The 22,823-nt window shown below is 36.7% G+C and overlaps 1 protein-coding gene across 1 annotated transcript in view; it reads left to right on the top strand.

Annotated features, from left to right (window-relative positions):
• Positions 1-12,231, top strand: part of LOC129743073 (potassium/sodium hyperpolarization-activated cyclic nucleotide-gated channel 2-like) — a 14,967-nt gene extending 2,736 nt beyond the window's left edge. The window contains exons 2-8 of the mRNA XM_055735017.1: positions 10,679-10,850; positions 10,944-11,113; positions 11,228-11,322; positions 11,384-11,472; positions 11,545-11,732; positions 11,805-11,942; positions 12,012-12,231. Of these exons, the coding sequence (XP_055590992.1) occupies positions 10,679-10,850; positions 10,944-11,113; positions 11,228-11,322; positions 11,384-11,472; positions 11,545-11,732; positions 11,805-11,942; positions 12,012-12,144 (985 nt within the window). The 3' untranslated portion in view covers positions 12,145-12,231. The remainder of the gene's footprint in view (positions 1-10,678; positions 10,851-10,943; positions 11,114-11,227; positions 11,323-11,383; positions 11,473-11,544; positions 11,733-11,804; positions 11,943-12,011) is intronic.
• Positions 12,232-22,823: the final 10,592 nt, after the last annotated feature.

Raw genomic sequence — 22,823 nt, 5'->3', positions numbered from 1 at the left:
AAATGGCTCCTGATCCAAACCTCTCCCTTACTAAAAAAAACCCTTCTTGAGATACTTGAATTTAGATTCGCAGACGAATAGACGGTTTCTATAGCTGGTGATACTGATTTTTCATTGTTTCAGAGTTTTCAAAACAAGCTTTTGAAGAAAACTGAAATAACAGATTTATGGTTGATCCTAAAAAGTATGTTACTAACAATCCTTCCTTCATCCCTTTTGGACTACTAAAACGTGGCCGGCGCCGTTTTTGATCATTTTTTAAAGGGAGAGCATGAGTTTTGTGCATTGAGAATGAGTTGCTAATCCTTTTGGCCCTTGTACAAAATTGATGGCCTCGATCAATCGCGGAGTAGCAACCATTGGCGATGTGGAACTCATTCTACTTAGCAACGCCAGCGATCATGAAATTCGAAATGCATTGGATGATTCGATACAATATAATATTATATTTTTATTTAAACTATGAGAAAATGGAGGTATTTTCAAGACTAATCGAAGCATTTTGGGCTTAATGATTTAAGGTGGATATGAGTAGTCAAACAAGCTAAGCTAAGCTAACAACTCTAATTTTCTTCGTTTTCTCTCGTAAAGGAAGTGTAGGAGATGTTTGTGTTCGATAACAACCAATAGGTATGTATGTACTGCTCGAAATGCGACTTTTGCAGAATCCTTTTCGCGAAGCCTTTCTAAATTTTGCTTTTTCACTAATGCTGAAGACGACTTCATCATCATCGAAGAGGTTCAATCAGCCTGGTTCAAATTGGTGCTTTTCCCAAAGCAGTTTTTAGTTTGTTGACCCAGAAAGATCCTCGTTTACATTGCCCTCTAATTTTATCCACGTCGACTCTCCGGCAAACCAATAACATCGTGAACAGAAATGGCCGCACGTCCGATCTTTGTTTTGCTACGGACAGATCCGGATCTGCCAACAATCGGAAATTCTCCTGAGCCTCTGGCCAAGTCCGTCTCTCATCACCCCGCTTTACTGCATTCGCTCGATATTTCCGGAATTGTAAAATTGACCCGTTATTGAGAACCTAAACAATCTGTCAAATAACGGGTAATTTTGTTAGGTCAATATTACCCCTTGTTTCGAAAAAACTCAAGTCCGCTTCAAAGGGGTAGTTTTAGATGTTACATTGAAAGCGTTATTTTTTGTCCGGTAAATTGCATTGATGAGAAAGATTGTAAGTATTTTACTGTATATTAGTTTTGCTATCTTTGTGAGATTTTAATTATGTATGTTATTATTTCAGAACTGCACAGTTACGCTCAAGGGCGGTGAAAATTTGTAAGCCGATGAGTGAAACCGGAATCGCAGTGGATTAACATGGATGATAAATAAAAAATGGTGAATGAATTTATATATTGTCATATTTAAATAAACCAAATTGAACATGATATTTTGTAATGATTTATTTTCCAGCAAACATATTTCCCATAAGAAGCTACTGAAAATTCCACCATACGAAAGCGTCTCAAGTAAGGGGTAATTTTCAGGGAGATGGCATCCCTATCCTTTGTCATTGAATTTGACAACCATCAAAATTACGGACCCCACGATTTTGTGGGCCCATAACAAACCTGACATTTTGCTGTCAAGGATCCGAACTAAATGTCAAATGCTAGAGAAGTATGGTTGATAGCACACTAACACATCAATCATTCTGATTCCTCATTGGTTGAAATTTTGACTTTTGAGACTCCGTAGTGCTTTGAGAGGAAAACACCATGAACTCTCCCGATGGATAGAAAAAAAGAAAAAGATTCTTGTGCGAAAGAAGAACTAGATTGCCAGATTGCTACTAGATTGCTAGATAGCCAAAAGTTAGCGTGAAGAGTCACACCGATTACATCTTCGATAAAGCTTCTAGAGGCCTGGGCCTACTATTCCGCATGACGGATTACTTCCAGGCTGTCTGTAGGGTTTCGGATGACGTTTTAACAGCTGTATGTAATCATTGGAGCGGTCCAAAATGCGTTTCGGTAGTATGGAGAGTAAATCAGCTTTGATACCTTGCCTTGATTATAATTTATAAATCTTAATTTCAGTTCAATATATTTTCCAGAATAGTATTATGATTTTCATTTCCAAGAGAATCTTAACAACGGGGGTTTTGCTTAAGTGATACTAAAGCCAGTTTGGATAAGCTCATGGAAAGTGATAATTGGAGACACGCCTCAGAGAGTTTGTGAAAATATTATTGCATGTGTAAATGTGCATTCTATTTATTTGAAAAACATGAAAAGTCAGGTCAGTTTCAGGTAAATTAAAGTTTTTATCTTTGAGATTGGAAAAACTACATTTTCACCTTGCAAAATCGAGTTCTTGGATCATTTCGATTGTATTCAACACTCTGGTAATTTGGGGGTTAATATTTGATGAAAATTCTTTGCATTCAAATGTCCAGTGAAAGAATCATCCCAGAATTTGGGCCGGTTTGTTTTATTCTAAATTTTCCACAACACAAATCCTTCCTAATACGATTATTAAGGTTAAAAAAACAAAATTTCATCACTTCAAGGGCTTCTTGCCCAACGAAGCGGAAGTTTTGCGAGTTATCGCAGAATTCGCGAATTCAGCGTCATAAAATATTTTATATATGCAGTAAATAATAAAATTTAGTTTCGTCAAGAGTGTGTAAATGCTATTGCTTTTTTTAACATTTTCATGAGTCGAATTGTGAGGTGGTGGTAGAGAAGAAATGCTGATAAGCCTCTCGAGTATACTGTTGGCTATATGTCGAAAACGTTACCCACTGCAGACTCAATGTCTACAACTTGGTGAGATCGTTCTTTTTTAGTTACATTTTTTGATATTTTAGTTCCTTTTATATAAATACAAACATTCATGCAGATTCTAGCTGGCCAGGTGTACATATATACACGGATGCCGGAATACCTGTAGTAAAAGTATAACATTGAATCTGTTATACATTTTTAACTGGTTGAGTACCTTTTTGAATTGTTAACTCAAATAAATAGTTACATTGACACGTAATACATTCATTTCATAACAATACACACGAAACCATGGTGCCAGGTAAGGAATTTTGGAATTGCCTTAAAAAATATTGTGAGTCCATACTTTGGTCAAACTGCGGTGAATCCGTGCACCCATGGTGGATTATCCAAATACATACATACGAAATGGGCCAGCTATTTTGAGGGAGTCTCAAACTTGATACAAAGGTCCTAAAGAAATCCATAAGTAGCTGTTAAAAAAGTAGCATGGATTTTTTAAAGCCTTTTTCCTACAAAAGGAGCTTGAACTTAAAAAGATTTCAAACAGTATATTTGTATTGTTCCGGGAGTATTACAATGGGCTTTGAGTAAAGCCTTACTAAGATTTTGGGCAGAATTTAAAACTTTTGGAAATAGTCTTGAATTGAATTTTTACCAACAAATGTTCATCCCCGAAAACAAAGCTCGACCCCGAAACCGAAACGGTAAGTGATTTGTCTTATTTGGCCATTAATTGAAAGCCGTAAGTTTTTTTTTCGCTGCTCTTCCGCAATTTTTTCCCACCTTCTGTTTTCCACTCCAGAAACCACCAAAGTCAGGAGCAAAAAAACACCAAAAACAAAAAAGAACAAACCAGAGCACCGAAATCCATCAACTTGGAGCAAACTTTTTTACGACTTCCCGCAGCAGAAACAGATTCGTTGTTTCTTTTCTCTGTTTGGGAGAGGAAACTGATAGAAGGGAGCCGCGTGAAAAGTTGTTAGGTGGAGGGATTCTTTTAATCCCACCAGGAAACAACTTCCCCCGTTCCCTTTTTGGTCCATCAGTTCACTAATCAGATCGCTAAGTTTGTGGTGGCTTTGCTTTATTTGTGCGGAAGTTTGTTCTGATGCGTCAAATTATTTGCTCCATTCGGTTCTAATTAAATTAATCGGGCCTCGGAGTTTCCTAGATTAGGTCAAATTTACAGACACCAAAGTTATGACTTTAGGGAACTTTCAGTTTCCACGAAGGTTGTTCCTTTCATTGGTGCTCATTTTTGGGGGGAAAAGGGAAGTTTTGGTAAATTGTTTCATAAATACCCATAATAATTTGGCTGCGTGTCGTTTTCGAGTCTTATCAAGCATGTAAAAATAATTACTCAGTTACGCTGTAAATGGCCAATTAGAGGCACCTTTTTGGAAATTACACCTCACTTTCCCTGCCCATAAATTATTAAGGCGCGGTAAAAAAAGGAAAAGAGGGGTTTAGGTTGGTCAAAACGGGGGCTGTAAACAAACAGCAGAAGACGGCAGCAAGAAAAAAAACTAATAACTCACATAAACTTTTCAGCAATCAAGCATGTAACGCAGCAGCTGCAGCTGAGTCGTGTGTGCTGAATGGTTGAATAAAGGCGAAAATTGACTTTCATTACATTTACCCACCCAGCAGCAGAAACAGCATCTATTTCCAGCATGTTTCCGCAAAAAAAACCCAATGGAAACAACAAGACCCTCCGCACCTTCTTTTTCCTCCCACCACCCCTTTCAAATCGAAGTGTGGCCATTACCGGTGCGAGGGTATCAAAACCGATCATCAACGTTGTTGTCAATTTGAACAACCAACGCCGTCGATGACGACGACGTATAATCATCGACGTAATTGTCCCCATCATCAATATGTGAACGGAGCGCACAAATCGATTGAATTCCAAAATCAGGTTGGAAGTTTGTTTGAGCGGAAACGTGGCCCTCCCCCGCTTCCTTTCTTCAGTCCTCTAGACTGTCGAGAAGAGACATTAGCGTGTGCGATTGACCGTCCGAGATTTTGGGCCCAGCCGATCAAATCAGTTGCCAGTGCAGTAGCAGTGTCAATACTTACTCTACAGGTGTTGAATCGATTAGCGATTTTTGGAGCTATTTTTGCCCATTTTTTTTGCAAAAGAAATTATAGAAAACGAAATGAAAGCAGCATTTTTTGAGAAATATTTTTACAGTTCGACACTTGAAAAGAAAAAAAAAAGAAAATTGCTTATTTTATATTCGTGTAACTGCAAGAAAGTAGTCGAAATAAAATGTCAGAAGTTTTCATTTAACCAACTCAATCAGCATAATCATAGGTTTTCATCATCAGATTGGGCAAAATGTCTAACATTTTCTTTATGACTGTGTCGAATAATCAAAATATCGAACAAGTTCAAACGGTGGGATGAATAAATTCTATGAAACTTTGTCTAAACCGTTGAAAAAATCCTTCATATGGCTGTTTAATCCTACCACAAGTTAAAAAAAAGTATAGGTAATGCATTTATTAAGCCATATTCTTACAATCCTTTAAAAAAAACGAACACACACATAAATGGTCTCAGTGAAACTTCATGTTTCTTTGAAGAGATCTAAATTCTACTTAAGACTTGAGCGTATATCTTTCAAGGATATAATGGCTAGCATCTTACTAATGCTAACACCACTAGCCCACAGAAAGTGTACTATGTATGCCGTGACCGAGACTCGATCTCATGATCTCTGGCTTAGAAGACTGAAACGCTATCCTCTAGGCCATGGTCGGCGGCTGATGCTAACGTTAATGTTTATCCGGGACCCTGGTCCTTACCCTGCATCTTGCTCTTTTCTGCGTTTTTTTATTCTGTATCCTTATATAAGCTTGCCAGATTGCCCGGATTTATCCGGGTTTGCCCGGATATTTGATGCAAAATTTCAAGAAAGTCCGGTCCGGCCCGGTTGCCCGGATATCGTGAAAAAAGTCCGGTTACTGCCCGGATTTTTTCACAATTATCACAAAGAAACCAAAAAAAAAATCAAAGTTTTTGAGTAAGTTTCAGCGAAATCGATTAACGGTATGGAAATTTTCAACGGTTGTTTCAAATAATTTCGCTAATTTACTTTTATTAACCTTTAAATTTTTAAGTGTTCCAAAAACTTTTCGGAAGTCTGCAATTATATTAATAAAATATCAATTTTATTTTTTTTTTTTGAATTTTTTCTTTGCTTTTATATATAACTAGCTGATCCCATACGAACTCCGTTTCGCTTTCGACTTGGAATATGTCATGAACAGTTTGTATGAAAGTCAATAGCCAAATATTTTCCTGATGCATTTCCGAATTAATCGTTAAGTTATAATTCCAAAAATATTGAACGAACACTTCTTCTGTCGTCTGCTACTTCATTTGAAATCAGGAATTGATTGCCCGTGCCAAAAAAAACCCCGTGTAAAAGTTTCGAGTCGATCGTCGCATAACAACGCAATTATTGCCAAAAAGTTAAACTCCTTTTGGTGGCCTCTAATACAATTTTTGATATCTGAAGTCGATTGTCCGTCTCTGAAAACTACCGTGTGCAAATTTTCATCCCAATCCGATGTATAATAACGACGATATTTCAAAAATATTGTAAGGTTAATATGGACGACCCTATTGCCGGCCCCTTACGCTGAATTCAATACCTAAAATCGATTGATCGTCCCTCAAAACTCTCGTGTACCAATTTCCTTTAAATAGATGTATAATAACGACAATATCGCAAAAACAGTGAATAGTTAATATGGACGACCCCTTAGGCCGATCCCTGACTTTAATTTGGATAAGTGAATTCAATTGTTTGTTCCAAATAACCCCTATGTGCCAATGTTATCGAAAACAAATCATTTCGAAAACACGATTTCTTTATTATGAAAAAGGTTTTTTTTGAGTTTTTTTTTCATGGGCACGACCACATTGGTCATCAATGACAACTCAAAAGTTAGGAATTGGTCAGTGAAATCGAATTGGATAAAACTCAAAACCTCAAATTTTATTATTTTATCAATTTTCTAATCCCCCATCAATATTCCAATTGAAGCATTAAAATCGCAGCTTTGAACTTATAAACTTTGAATCTAAAAAAATTTTCTTTCTCCATGAGGAATTCCAAAAATATAAAAATGGTTGATCTTCAAAACCCCCCAGCAGTGGTAAAGAGCACTTTGAAAGCCACTACTATTCTGGTCAATATATTCTCAACAGTCTAGTTGTATTTTTCAATCAAAATGTAGGCTTATAATTGTATCCAAATATCTCGTACCGGTAGCATGTGCTTTGAACAGTAGAAGGTACAAAAAGCACCCGCCAAAATTTTCACTTTCAAATTTTCAATGCTCAGCAAGCTTCGATTTGCTATCCAGTACCTACATGTGAGCTCTGGATGGTCGTTTCTAATAGCCTGCCCATGGTGATGGTGAAAATAATCCCGCCAACAAAACGGAAACGAAAGTCGGTTCGAAAAATGGGTGCCATGACTTTTAGATCGTGGGAATAAAACCGTTGTTGTATGGACGACCGCCTTCAAAAGGGGTCATCCGAAAATCTGAAAACATTTTTCATCATTCCTGGTCCTTATGAGCACCCATGCCAAATTTCAGCTCTCTAGCTCTTAAGGCAGCTGAGCCTTTTGAAGACAAACATACAAACGAACAAACAAACGGAAATTACTTTTTATATATATAGATAACACCTAAATTTTGCCCGGTTTTTGCCTGGTTTTTGGATTTGAAAAATTGAAATCCATGCCCGGATTTTGCCAGGTTTTTGTGAAAAAATGCCCGGAATTGCTAGGCCCGGATGGGAGTGGAAAAAATTCTGGCAACCTTATCCTTATACTTATCCTGATCTTGATCTTAGATCCTGATCCCGAATGATTCCAGATCCTGATCCGAATTATTAGCGTGATCCGAATGCTGATCTCAATACAGCATCCAAAACTCTGATTCCAGATCATCATCTTGATCCTGGTTCCTGATACCCGGGGTGGCCACTCAAATTCATTTTTTGATTTTCCGCGTTTGATTCCCGTTTCTCAAAATAAAAATCAGTAGGTACTAAAAGCTCTATTTAAAGATTTTCAACCTTTAATAAGTTCGTCAAATTTATAAACTTTGTAAGAGCCTATGCTTTTCTAGAAAATAGATCAATTTTCAAGACATGAATTCAGTACAAACATTGTTTTGTGTTTCTCATTGGTTTTATCCATGCAACCACAATGATACAAAAATCTTCATTTCTATCTTCCTAATAAATCATTTGAAAATATGTCCTGAGTTTTTATATTACACCGGAGGATATATGATCGGAATTCGACCTGACCGAACTAAATACCATCAGCATTTATTTTCGAGAAACTTCGGTTGAACTTACAAATCAATCCTTCAAAAAACAATCAGTAGTTTTTAATCCAAGAAACTAATTTCTGTCAATCATATACCTATGATATTTCAGTCTTGTAAATGAGACTTAAATTCTGTTGTTTCAACATTTTCTCATGGCGATGGCGCTAAGTTCGGACTGGTCAAACCCAACCATATTTTCGATAGAAAGGTCAATAAAGGTCCAAAATGTTACATTCTTACATAACTTAGAAGATGAATAATCTCATGCTCGAAACTATGCTAAGCAGTTTATTCATTTTTAGTACGTACTTCTTTTATTCTGAGCCGTTTTTCTATTTGAATATTCAACGATTCCAGAAATTTCTATAGAGAAATCTTGCATGATTGCCCGGTTTTCCTGGACTTGCTCGGATATTTGATACACAATTTTGGAAAGATCAAGTCCTGCCCGGTTGCCCGGATTTCGTTGAAAATAGCCCGGATAGTTCCTCACTTTATTTGCAAAACCAAACAAAATCAAAAAATCATTAATTTTTGACCAAATATGCCGGAAATTGCCCGGATTTTAGGTTGAAGATTTCGAAAACAAATGCAATATATTGCCAGGTTTTCAGAAGAAAAAAAAAACAGGGTATGCTCCGTATCCGGGCCATACGTGTCGGAGGGGCTTGTGATATAGCTCAGTTGGCAAGTCTGTTGTCTCCTGAGCGGATGTCCGCGAGTTCGAGCCCAAGAGTAAAACATCGAACACAGTTGTACCGGATAAGTTTTCAATAACGATCCGCCAACTGCAACGTTGATAAAGTCGCGAATGCCATAAAGATGGTAAAACGACTATAATCGAAACAAAACAAAAATACGTGTCGGAAAAAATTTGGCAAACTTACCGAAGGTAAACGAAGGCTCTTTGACTTCACTTCATAAGCAGATATGGACCCATAATCGAAGTTCCAATTGCAATTTTGTAATTTGTAATGCAATTTCAATTAGACATGGAAACTTGTAATTTCAATTACCTATGTTCATAACGTTCTATTACTTCAACAAAATAGAAGATGCAAGTTATACGGGAGCTGACATATTTACACTATTAACCCTTGAAACCCGCAATGACAATAAATCATTGTTGCGATTTCTGCATCATTTTTCTCATGTCGAGAGACCTATGTTTCAAATGTTAAAAAAATAAGATAAGTGCATTTATATTCACCATTCTCTGTAAACAACATTGCTTCTGAAATTTTGTAAATATCACTTCTACTTTCGTTTTTATTTGATTTTTTGTAAACCTCTGCAAATGTGGCGATTCGGCTAAGTATTAAAAGCGTTAAAGACCACAAAGAAATTCAAACCGAAAAATATATTATTTCCACCCGCTTTATCTCGGTAACAACTGGAAATTAAATTTTACAATTTTATCATTGCTCAAAGTTGCTCAAAGTTTCGAGTTGTTTCAGAACACGGTTTGGGTGTTAGTTTCAAAATTTGAATCTGCGTCAAAAATTCCCGATTTCTGGCAGGAATTCCAGATTTTCCCGCATTTTACCGATGGATTTTAAATCCCACCTTTTTCATTGCATTTCCCGATTGATTCTGGATCTCGATCCTGATATCCTGATTCCCGGTTCATGATCCTGCTATTGGACTTGGATCCTATATCCGATCCTGATCTCTGATTTTGATCGCGTAGTCCTTATGCTGACCCCGGATAGATAATTTTAATTATCTTGTTTTGGAATTTCATATTTTTCTGGATCATCTGGATTGCCTGTTACTGGTTACCTCTATGGAAACGGAAATTTTCTTGAATAAACAACCGTGAAAATTTTCATAGTCTACTTTAAGCTATCCACCAAGCTGCTAATAAATCCTTTCTACAGAAAAATCTTGTTTAAGTTATTATTGAATAATCAATTATTAAGACCATGCCCACCAATGGTTGCTAAACCTCGAATCGAGTACATTCAGCAACATATTTATCAACCCATCATCGCACCAACAGTTGCTAACTTGATTCGGGAAATAGCATTCGAGCAGTAGGTTGTTACAGGATGCGTTTAAGTAGCAACGCAACCGGTAGTCGCTATCAGAATATAAACAAACACAAATACCTACCTGGATTGCAACAATGGGTGCGAAAATAAGTAAGTAGATAAAAACGCAACCAATCAAAACATCTAAAATACCGACCGAAATAGCAACTTGCGGTGGGCTTGGTCTAAGAGGTTATGGGCGACTCAAGCAAATATCCAGTCCACGAGATCCCGCAGTTTTCGAGCACCGGATTTGACAATTGGCGCTTCAGGGTGGAAGCATATATGAAATCCGTGAGTCTTTTAGACGTGTTCGAGAACGATCCCTCGACGGTTGTGGCCGAACGTGCTAAGATTCTGGAGAACGGACGGAAAGGCGACGTATTTGCTGTTTTCGTTCATTCACGATGACCTGCTAAACCTCGTATGGGACAAAGAGACGTCGAAGGGCATTTGGATAAGCCTGGAGAAATCCGTTTCGTCGCAGATCTTGATCCGAAAGCAACTTGCGAAGCTGAAAATGGTTGATGGATCGTCAGTGAAGGACCATTTGAAGATCTTCGAAAAAGGTTTCCGCCTCAATCGCTTACAGACATGTGGTTGACAATGCTTTCTATGATATCTGGAGCAACTTGCTATGCACTTTTTCTCGGACACGCGACAAATTTGATCCAAAGCTTAGACTCCAGCAGGCGACAGTATCGTGAAAAGGTAAATGTTGACTTAACTTTCTCCTGATCGTTAAGATACATTACATACAATATATTCTGAAAACCTAACCAACATTTCCATATTCTTTCTTAGGTGAAGCAAGTCGAAGAATACATGGCGTATCGCAAATTACCACGAGACATGCGGCAAAGAATCACAGAATATTTTGAGCATCGATATCAAGGGAAATTCTTCGACGAAGAGTGCATTCTAGGCGAACTAAGTGAAAAACTAAGAGAAGATGTGATAAACTACAATTGTAGGTAAGTGATTTATAGAATAATTGAGCAAAGTCTTTCCATTTACAGATGTCGACTTTCATTACTCTTTGAAACAGATAGTAAAATCTCATGACTTCTGTCTTTCTTTTTTCACAGGTCTTTGGTTGCTTCAGTGCCTTTTTTTGCCAATGCTGACTCTAATTTTGTATCAGATGTAGTAACTAAATTAAGATATGAAGTATTTCAACCTGGTAATTCGACAACATTCCTTGGGAAACTCAATTCTTAAACTGTTTTCCTTTCAATTTGTAGGTGATATTGTAATTAAGGAGGGAACAATAGGATCAAAAATGTATTTTATCCAAGAAGGAATCGTGGATATCGTAATGGCGAATGGAGAGGTACATAGCTTACACATGACCAGCATTTGATCTTAATCTAAAATCTGCTTTGTTTTGTCTTGTACTCCACAGGTTGCAACTTCTTTATCAGATGGATCTTATTTTGGAGAGATATGTCTTCTAACTAACGCTAGGCGAGTTGCAAGTGTTCGCGCAGAAACCTACTGCAATTTATTCTCTTTGAGTGTTGATCATTTCAATGCTGTTCTGGACCAATACCCATTGATGAGGAAAACTATGGAGACTGTAGCAGCTGAGAGGTTTGTCATCTTGGCACGTCGATTGCGTTTTTGTTTAAGCCCTTCTGAACACTCTACCCCTTTCATTCACAGGCTTAACAAAATAGGAAAAAATCCAAATATTATGGCTCATAAGGAGGAATCGGAATCGGCAAATGCAGAAACTAATCAAATAAGTGCTGTGGTAAATGCATTAGCAGTCGAAGCTGAAAATAATTTAAATAATCTTAGGTGAGTTTGTTTTAATTTTAAACATTTTTTCTGTTATTTGATTTATTTTGCATTGTTTTTTCATTCCAGTGACGAAAGCGGAAGTTTAAAAAAGGTTCATTCTGATTTAAGTTTAACCGAGTTAAATCAAAGTTTAAGAATGAGTTTACCAAGGCCAAAAAGTGGTGAATTTAGAGCATTATTCGAAGGAAGTAGTCCTTAGTAAAGTAACAACTCTCTCTGGAATTGACAAATACTCTTCTATAAGATGCAAGTGAGATATTACGAATAAATTTTGGTTTTAAAGAAAGATATAGCGTTTGTTTTCCTAATAATTTTTCCAATTCATGCGTTTGACGTATGCTTGTAGCCGTTTGAGTAGAACCCGGAGATCAATTACTTATAGTACAATTTTAGATATGAATATATTGTATCAAAGGAAATAAAATGTGAGCATACAAAAACACATGAGTATCAAAGCATGATTGTTTCAATAAGTGAATCACAAATCCCTGCTGAAAACGCGATTGATTTTACTTGCCAACTCTTAGCAGACCTCAACAAGAAATACGGCACAATCAGTGATTTACATCTCATGGCACTCACAGGTAAATGCATACGTGAAAACTGAGCATACAACATGCAATACCCATTGGTTTATTTTTAATTAAAAATTTCTTCAAAATATGCGTAAGAAAAAATACAACAAAACATATAAGTACGATATCTCCTATGTAAAATATTTCCTAAAGCTATGTAAAAGTTTCTAGGCATTATTAAAACATCCTTCAGAATTTCACAACTTTTCAAGGTTTAAGTAAACTTATAACTTTGATTTTTGAGGTTTAAGGTTTTAAAAACGCCGGAGCACGATGAATTTCAATGCTTTAGAAATAGACTTTCTTCATTTTGAGTTATACCTTCCAAACATTCCACACCTAACTATCCCGAGCATCTAAAATCAGAGCTCCAACTTGCATATCATATCTAAAATATAAATTAGTTGATTTGAAGATGTATTCGAAATCATTAGCCCCTAGCGTTATAAAGATTAAAATGTTGAGAACTTAGCAGATTAAGGACCGCTAGGAAATTTAAGCCGGGAAACAGCAAAATTCGGCATACCTCAGAATTTACTGGACCAAATTCTACATACCATCAAGACGCCATTCACCGCCCAGTTAAGCGGTTTTTCAACTTCAAACATGTGTAATAAAAAAACGACGGTAGATTTTTATTCGCTTTCTTTTCCAATACATCCCAAAACTACTCTACTTTAAATGAAAAATTTAGTGGAATGCGAAAAATGTACGCTTTTCAAAGTAATTAACTAAACTTTGGGGTGTTCAACTGGCCCTATTACCGCCCACTTCGACTTTTCCGGGTATCAATAATGTTTTCTCAAGGAAAAACTATCTAAACAACACGGAAACTGTTATTTTTTGGTATTTTCCATACAACGAGCTGTCAAAACCATATTTTGGCTCTTTAGAGAATACATTTTGTGAAATTTTTTCCGCAAATTTAGTACAAATTTTAACAAAGTGCGTTGATTGACAAAATGATGATTCCCGGCAAACAACCTCAAGTAACCGGTTACTTTCAGCGATAAAACATCATTTTCTAACATAATCAAACTAAATGCTTCTTACAATTTACACATTTGACACAATACATGCGTTAAAAACAAAGAAATTGTACGTGACCGGTCATTAGGAACCCACTCTTTTTTTATACACCAATTACCGCCCATCACTAAACGCTTCAAAAAACAACAACTATTGAAAAAATCGAAAATTTTTTGATGCAAATCTATTCTACGAAAATAAAACTATCGTTTCAAGTCGATTTTAGGTCCAATAGGTACTATCTAGTAAACAAAAACCCTTTTTGCCCTAGGAGTACAGTAATGCTTAGTTCGCTAACAGGCGTCGAATTCAATAATTTGACCGGAAACGAAAAACCAAATATTTTATTTCTGACTATAGTTAGCATAATTAAGTGATGTTTATTCAGTGAAATGGTCGAACAATGATGCCGACACAGAACACAGGTCTTATATTTGGAGAAAACATCCCAGTTTTTTCAAAATACACACAAAAGGGTGATTTTGGGCGGAACATGGTGTCTGGGCGGTGAATGGCGTCTTGATGGTATCTATTATCGTCGAGTTACCCAAAGTGTTGGGTTTAATTTTTCCGAACAAAGTTTTATCACTAAGTTTATAACATCTGAGTTGTGTTTCTAAGTGTAGCATACTCGCGGCAAGCGAAAAAAACGAGGATTATGTGTGAATACACAAACAAAATGAAATGAAATTATCTATATGAACTTCTGACTTTGAATATATAATTTGGAGTTTGATGATCTGAAACTTGTATAAGGCCGGACAACATTGAATTTTCGATAACGCATTGACAGCATGAAAATATCGTTAATTGCAGGCTGATATGGTGTTGGAAATATGGTAATCCAATCTGCAAAAATAAATCAATGACAAACACCATAAGCTATTGCCTAGTTGTACCAAGAGGATCGTCTAAAATATGTAGATACTTGTTTCGTCATCATTTTTTTCAGATTGTAAAAGGTTATTTGCACAAAAATGCAGGACAATATTTGTCAACTGAAGTTGGCCGGATCGAAGCTAGAAGAAAACGACGTTGGTTTTCGGCTCTTTCCCACTATTCCCGAATCGTTTGACCCTTTAATTACTGCCTTGGAGAATTTTGGGGAGGAAAAACTGAACGTCTGAATGTTGTTCGAGAACGCCTTCTTGCCGAAGAATTGAAGAAACGAGCCGAGCTGCAGATTTCAACCAAGAAAAACCTGCTGCCAAAAGGAGGGACATAAGGCCGAAGCTGACGTCGGACAAACGAGCTGAAGCTAGTGCTGCAAGAGGAGGTAAAGCAATAGCCTTACCTTACCTACCGAATATAAGGAGGTTTTCCGAACGTGAGTCGGGTGTCGCGTCTTTCATATTGAAATCTAAGGCCACGGACCACCTCCTGAACGTGAAACACTGTTTCGCTGACCTCACGAAGCTGAAGACATCGGTGATCATCAATGTGGCGAAAGATGATTAGTCATTGATTTCCTGGCATCGAGGTACAATTACGGGCGCCAATAAGGAAGGCGTCAACTTGTGCTGAAGGATATGCTGTTTGTTTCTGATCTTCAGGAAAAACTTCTCTATGTGAAGAATATGGAAAATGCAAATTTGGACGTTATTTTCAAGAAATCGGAAGCAAATGTGCGGTACGAAGACAATCTGATCAGAAAATGTCCCATGCGAGGCAACCTTTACGAGCTTATTTGGTCCTCGATACTGTGGCGGCCACCTTGGGTGGAGCTGTGAGCGGTAATCTATGATGGTACCGTCGACTTGGCCATTTGGGCATTAAGAATTTGCAAGTACTCTTAAAGCACGACATGGTGACAGGTATTTCCGGAGAGCCAGGTAAATTGGATTTTTGTAATGTATGTGTTATTGGGAAGCAGTGCCGAGAACCATTTTCGGATACAAGATTCCGTGCTTCAAGACCTTGAGATAGAGTTCACTCCAACGTGTGTGGTCCTATTAAGCCGCAGTTCTATCGTCAAGGACCTTGGCATAATTTTGGACACCAAGCTCACTTTCTCGCAGCATATCTCGACTACAACAGCTAAGGGCTTTGCGGTTCTTGGCTTCATACGACGAAACACGCAATTCTTCAACGACTACTACAGCCTAAAAGCACTTTATTGTGCTCTTGTACGCAGCATTGTCGAATACGGAGTACAAATCTGGGCTCCATACCAGGTTGTACAGGCAAACCGGATCGAAAGAGTACAACGATGCTTCCTCAGATACGCTCTGCGCCAGATACCATGGAACGACGCCTTGAACCTCCCGCCTTACGAACAGCGCTGTTTGTTGCTGAGTCTACCGACGCTGGCATCAAGGCGCATTCTTCTACAACGGCGCTTTGTCTTTGATATTCTACAGAATAATGTGGACTGCCCAGAATTGTTGTCGTTACTTCCGTTTAACGCTCCTGTAAGATCTACTCGGACGCAGGAGTTCCTCAGACTTACTACTAGACAAACCCGATACGGACAAAACAACCCTTTGGATACATGTTGTGCTCGTTTCAATGAAATAGTTAGTAACTTTGATTTTAATATTTCTAAGGCTGTGATTAAAAGTAGAATAAGATAGTATCTTTTTGTAATGTGTAAACATCTCTAAATGTCTGCAAAGACTAAATAAAAATAAAATAAAATAAATCACTCCGGCAGCTTGGGATGGTTCTTGGTACTTTGTCTCGTTTATCAACGATTTCACGCACTTCGCAGTAGTGTATCTCCTCAAGAAGAAGTCCGAAGTATTCCAACGGTTCCGAGAGTACGAAGCGATGACAACTGTCCCTCTAGGATATTCGATTTGAAACTGACTGTGGATCAAGGCAAAGAGGTACCCCCACCATAACAGCGTCATGACTGACGACGAAGACGATGACGTTGACGAATCCGGAGCGCTCCCTTCGCAAACAGAACGTGGTTCGAACCTCGACATGGTAACTAGACTGAGTCGATTTAGGGTAATTTTTGAATTTATCAAACGCTGGGGTCTTAAAAACTTCGTTTTGGTTGAAAAGTCATCCATGATTTTTTGCAGAAACTTTAAGTAACCTTTTCCAAATATAATTTTATGTTTGTATGGAAAAATTGAATATTTTGTACTGAAAAATTAATATCCTTTTTTTTTCTTCTGTTGAACTTCGCGAGGCACGAGCAGGGATGTCAATTGAGTTAATTGTTATTCAATGTCAAAAGTCACACTCCTCTTAAACAGCTAATAACTTCGAAAAAGTTGTTCAGCGGAAAATTTCCTTTTGAAAATTTATAAATTCACAAACCATAAGCAAGCTCGATTCCACAGAACTTACAAAAATGTTGTTGATTTTTCAGTACAAAATATTCAATTTGCACTAAGAACCTCAAGCTCCAATTCAAGCGAGACGAAAAGGCTGAAATACTGATCGGGAACGCTGGAGATCGGAAATCCGTGAGCGGTTATGTCTTCAAGGTATTCGGCAACACGGTGTCCTAGGCCAGTAGTATACAGCAGGCAGAGTATGCAGCCTTAAGAGTAGCTGCTTCCAGGGGACTGTGGCTACAAGGAATTCTAGAAAATTTGAAGCCAGTTCCCCTCCGATGGCCACAAACACCAGAAATAAGCTTTTTAAGCATATTGATGTGAAACACCATCTCTTGCGAGATCATGTCCCGCAACCAAAAGTCACATATTTTCTTGAATGAAGGCATTGAAAGTTACATATTGGCTGACAAAGAGAATCAACTGCCAAATTCTCTTTAGTGAACTTTATGTACTCATAAATTAACTTGAAAGTTGCAAAAGTGATTAATATGTACTTTGTATGTGACTTGTTTCGCCCAATTTTCCATGAGTGAACTATATGTATTCGTTGAGGAACTTGAAAGTTGCAAAAGTAATCTATATGTACGTTATACGGGACTTAAGTCACATAAAGGGCACAAAAGTGCTCAATAAGGGATTTGGTAAGTCACATAAAGGGCACAAAAGTGCTCAAAACGGGATTTGATAAGTCACAAAAAGTGCATTGATGTGCTATCAAAATCAAATCATCACTTCGAGTTTTAGTTTCAGTTAGAACAACATCTAGGCGTGGTCTAGTGGTAGCGTGTTTGATTCTCACCACGAAGGTCGGGGTTCAATCCCCTAGCCGGGCAAGTTTTTTTTTCAATAAGTAAGTTAGTAATTTAGTGACCATTCTGATGCGATATATGTAGGAAATGTAGGAAAGAAGCAATTGAGCAATTTGTCGAGTTTGGAGTCCGGCTAGTGGCATCATGGCGGCACCGGTTCCGAACACAGTAAATATTCAAGAGATGGTGACATGAACTGAAGCCAAGGATTCAGTTGAGGTAGAGATCATAAGACTTGTTTTGGAACTTGAAAGTATCAATAAGAACTTGAATTTTGAGCTTCATAGAACGTTTACCATATCAATGATGGGGCTGAGTAAGCGTTTTTGTACCTGTTTTATGGGACTTTTGGTTGCTTGGGGTGGTACACGAAAGGCTGCACTGCTGCAGATCGAAGCGATAGGAACAGCAAACCAACTTGCGGATGCATTCACAAAGGTTTGGAATCTAGACGTTTCTGCAACCTGCAGCCCTCCTGGAATTGAGCGATTCAAGGTAGGTGTTAGAATAATCGGCAGTCTAAGAATGCTGGTTACCAATCACCTCTATAAAAACGGAAGTTTTATTTAATGAAAAACCGTGAAAATTTTCTTAGTCTACATTACGCTTTCCACCAAGCTGCTAATAAATCTTTTCTACTGTTCAGTACTGTTTAACTTATTTTAACCAATTATTAAGACTATGATCATTTAGAATCCGGGCAGTTACAAACGTGTGTATTTTAACAACTATTCATTTGATCGAAAAACTTTCTATAGAAGAAATGAAGGTGTTAATATGACATTTAATGTAAAAATATAAAAAAAAAAATTTTTCAATAATTTCAAGAAATACTCTAAGTTTTTCGTAAAATCTCTTTTTTATCTTTGCACACTTTTTTCAGTCATGTATTGATTTATTTTTGTTTACCACAGAAGCAAAACCTTTGCAAAATCATGATATTTTACACAAACTCACCTGGAAAAAGCAATTGAAATCTGGTTTGAACCATTTCATGAGTAGGCATCTCGAAGAATTTGATCTCTTAAATCCGGTTTTAACATAATTTTTTTTCGTCCATCAGAACACATCTGTCATGTTGCGTAAAATCCGGATGCACAGATTGTGATCTTTGGAACTGATAATTATTAGTTATTTACTTGGTGTCTAATAGTAAAGCAACACTTTTTGCCTGCCGGAAATGGATATTTTGCATTGTTTAAGAAGTCTGCATTCAGTTATTCCCAATAACCATAGACTTTTTACCATATTTAAGATCAAGAGTTGCACTCCGATGATTGGTTTGAACTTCGTGTGGATCCTAGAGTGGCTTCTTATACTTCTTAACCATTTGGTCAGTAAAAAAAATTAGAAAAAATCAACAGTTCATGAGCTTTCAAGTCAACAATGAAGAATTTTCGTGGCGCAAAATGCGAAAAAGGAGCAAATTTGTGCAAAATTATTTTACCCATGTCTTTTTGCATCGTAAATATCTCAAACATACGTTAACTTAAAAATCAATCAAAAATAGGTAAGATATTCCTTTTCATAACCAACCCAACGCTACTAAAGTTTTGCATATCTGAGCTCTATTAACGTAGCTATCACCGAAATAAAGTGCCCGGATACTAAATGATCATAGCCTTAAGAGTTTTCTTTCAAGTTTAGCTCACACCCGATTTCAATTCAATATTTTATATACTTTTCACACAGCAGTCTGTCAGTCAGTCTGTTAGCGAAACTTGTGATGAACGGTCGAGTATTTAGGGAGTGAAAAAAAAAAATCAGAAATTTCAAGAAGTTTCCGAATCTTCAATCATCAAGTACGACACACGAATAATTGAGTAGGATTAAAAACTACATTTGTCACATACTTTTCAGTAAAGCTATCGTAAACAAACGCAAACAAATATAGTTATCAGCTGGGCGAAAAAGTACATTTGGAAACCTACAAAAAGTTATCGGAATCAGCGGAGCTTAATTGGTCTTTTTATCAGGATGTCTTTTAAAGACGTGGCGCGGAATGCTCTCGGGATTAAAATTGGCGTAAAAGATAGTTCTTTTTTTCTTTTGACAAAATAAAAAATACGAACACCAACATTATTAGGTAGATCTTTAAGACTAGACTTAAAATAGAACCTCATCTCAAGCACATTCTATAACTTGACGTAGGTCCAGAGATTGGCTCGTTTACCGGCTCAAGTTCAAGTTAAAACATCCATCAAATAATTGCTTTCCATGGTTGTTTGTGTTTTCATTTTGCTGTTCGTTCCCCCACCAATGCAATGTAAAATCAAAACAAAAAAAAGCACCTACCAGCATCCGACTTCCGGTATCGGTATCATGAATGAACGAATGAAGGAAAATTCCTGTTGAATTTGGCATACGATAAGCATCAAACCGAAAAATTGGGGCAGCCAACTCGTGACGACTCGTTTTGCTTTGGATTTTGTTTTTCCGGAAAGAACCGGTGCCAAATGAATGAAAGGCAACAAAAATAAGAACAAAACGAAACCAAAACATTTCATCTTCAAAATAGATTGGACATTTTACGTGTGTTAACAGAGCTTAAGTAAATGATGTTTGACAATTGGTTTTGAATTGAATAAATGTTGAGTTTACATAAAATTATTCACGAATTTGATAATTTTTTGAGATTCAAATCTAAGTTTCCTTAACATTGGGTTAAAAAAAGCCTGAAGAACTTTTGCAGATACAAATAGGTTGGTAAAATTTGGGAAACGAAAAAGGAACAATTAACCGCACAGTTCAGATAAACAAGTCAACAACACAGCTAAACAAGCAATAACCATTCTTTTATGAACAAACTCCTCAACCAAATAAAGACCTGAATGGATAAAAACTACTCAAAACAAATGAGAGAGCAGAAAAATAATTCTTATGCACCATTTTGCTGCAACTGTTCTTCGTCGTGACTAAGCATTGTTTCTGAAGGCAGCAAACTAGCCTTTTCTGTGAGGAAAAGAATAGAAAGAAATGAACTACAACTTTAGGAACACTAGTCTGACCCGGTCGAGGACACTAGATCCAAGGGGTACACACTTTACCGGAGCATAAAAACGCTACTACTCACTAAATGTTACTAAAAATGAGCGGAATCGTGTGCATTTAATGGAGCAAAATGGTCCTCAGGGGTGCTGGTTTTTCGTCGACCAAACGGCTAATTTGTATGCCAAAGAAAGGCTTGAAAATTCAGTTTTGCTATCAAGTTTTCGAAAAATTAAATTTGTGGTTTAAATTCACAATATTTCTAATAAATTCCGGGGTACACAACCGACAACGGTCAATTGCTAATTTAAGGGAACATCCTCAGAGATGTTCTCCCGGTTTCAAGATTGTTGGGTAATATTTGCATTATTATAGCCCCTGAATTGTCCTTCCCACCATCATTTGCCTTGCCTTTTAGTCCATTTTTGCTATCATTCGGTTGCAGGTTTCGAGGATCCCGCCAAATGGTCTTTCGTTAAGTGCTGTTGTTGAGGAAAGTGAACCTGGAACTGTGAGAAGTGTAACAGAAAAAAAGTGCACCGTTTTCTAAATGAGGATAACCGTGGCTTCGGATTTTGTTGTTGTTTCTTTTTATTTTAACTGTTTTGACTTCCAGGACAGACACGTTCTGCTATCTTTTCCGGCACATTAATCCAGCCGGTTTGAGAAAATTTTTCATTTTATTGTTGGTTAAACTGAAGCTTAGAAAATCAACTGTGAAAATGTTGCATTTTAATCTTATGCTTGATTTCGACATTCATCTTGAGTACGGTTTTTGATTTTTTTTCTAAAGGTTAATGTGGAATGCATTTTTCACTAAGATATGTGATTTCTTAGAAAATAAGCAATAAATATATGTACAGTACCGTTCATAATTGTATAGAAATTGGAAGCACGCACACTGTCACTTCGACTTTTAACTTCCATAACTTTTTACTCTGATGATATTTTTTTATCTAATTTTCTGCGTTATATAGATCAACTATCACACTATTATATCACAAAATTTGACCTTTCTGGAGTTTGTGTGGCCTGAGATACAATAATTCTACGAAAATTGGGCTTTTTGGACTGTGACCTTTCAAACTGCAATATCTCAGAAACTATGCTACATTGTTTGTTCAAATTTTGCAGAGTGATTGTTGAAATGTAAAGCTATCATGTCTGAAGTGTTTTAAAAGATTTAAAGATGGGATCAAAAGTTACGCGAGGTACAATATTTCAGGCATGAACCTAGAAATGCGATTTCTATAGAATTATGGACGATTCATGAGAACAAAATCGTTACCATCCACAAATCAGTCGAAAAAGTTCTGGCAAAAGCAATGAAGAAAAGAAAAAATGGAATTAAAGATCTATTTGTGTTTTAAGATCAGAATCTCGCGATATTGTTTTGATTTTTTGGTTGAAATAGATTTACTGGTTGTTAAACATAAAATAAGACTTTCCTATGGAAACATTCGTCCATAATTCTATAGAAATCGCATTTATAGGTTCATGCCTGAAATATTGTACCTCACGTAACTGTTGATCCCATCGATAGAACTTTACAAAAACTTCAGACATGCTAGCTTATTATTTTAACAATCAATTTGCAAAATTTCAATAAAACAATTAGCGTATTTTTTGAGATATTGCAGTTTGAATGGTAAAAGTCCAAAAAGTCTGAATTTCGTAGAATTACTACATTTCAGGCCACACAAACTCCTGAAATCTCAAATTTTGTGACATAATAGTGTTATAGATGATTTATTTAACGCAGAAAATTTGATCAAAAATATATCATCAGAGTAAAAAGTTATGGAAGTTCAAAGTGGCAAAGTGCGTGCTTCCATTTTCTATACAATTATGAACGGTACTGTATATTAAATTTTATTTTGAAACTTGGTTTTTGAAAATGCTGTAACATTAAAAAATATGGCATGCTAAACCTGGAAAATCAGGAAATTCCAGAAATGTTTTTCATCTGTAGGATGACTTAAAAAAAAATCACACAATAAAAAAACTGTAGAATAATCTAACTCAATTCTTATTTCTTCTTGTGTTTTCAAAGTGATTCTGATAAATGTTTGAAATATGAATTTTAAATCTGCAATCGAAATTAAAAGTTTGCGATCTCCTGAACTTGGATCAATTTAACAAGATTCTCGCCGCTCGTTTTAACATCTTTATGTCATTCGC

The sequence above is a fragment of the Uranotaenia lowii genome, chromosome 2 (assembly GCF_029784155.1).
Source record: "Uranotaenia lowii strain MFRU-FL chromosome 2, ASM2978415v1, whole genome shotgun sequence".
NCBI lineage: Eukaryota > Metazoa > Arthropoda > Insecta > Diptera > Culicidae > Uranotaenia > Uranotaenia lowii.
The sequence above is the reverse complement of the archived record's forward strand: the minus strand, read 5'-3'. Positions and strand labels throughout refer to the sequence as shown.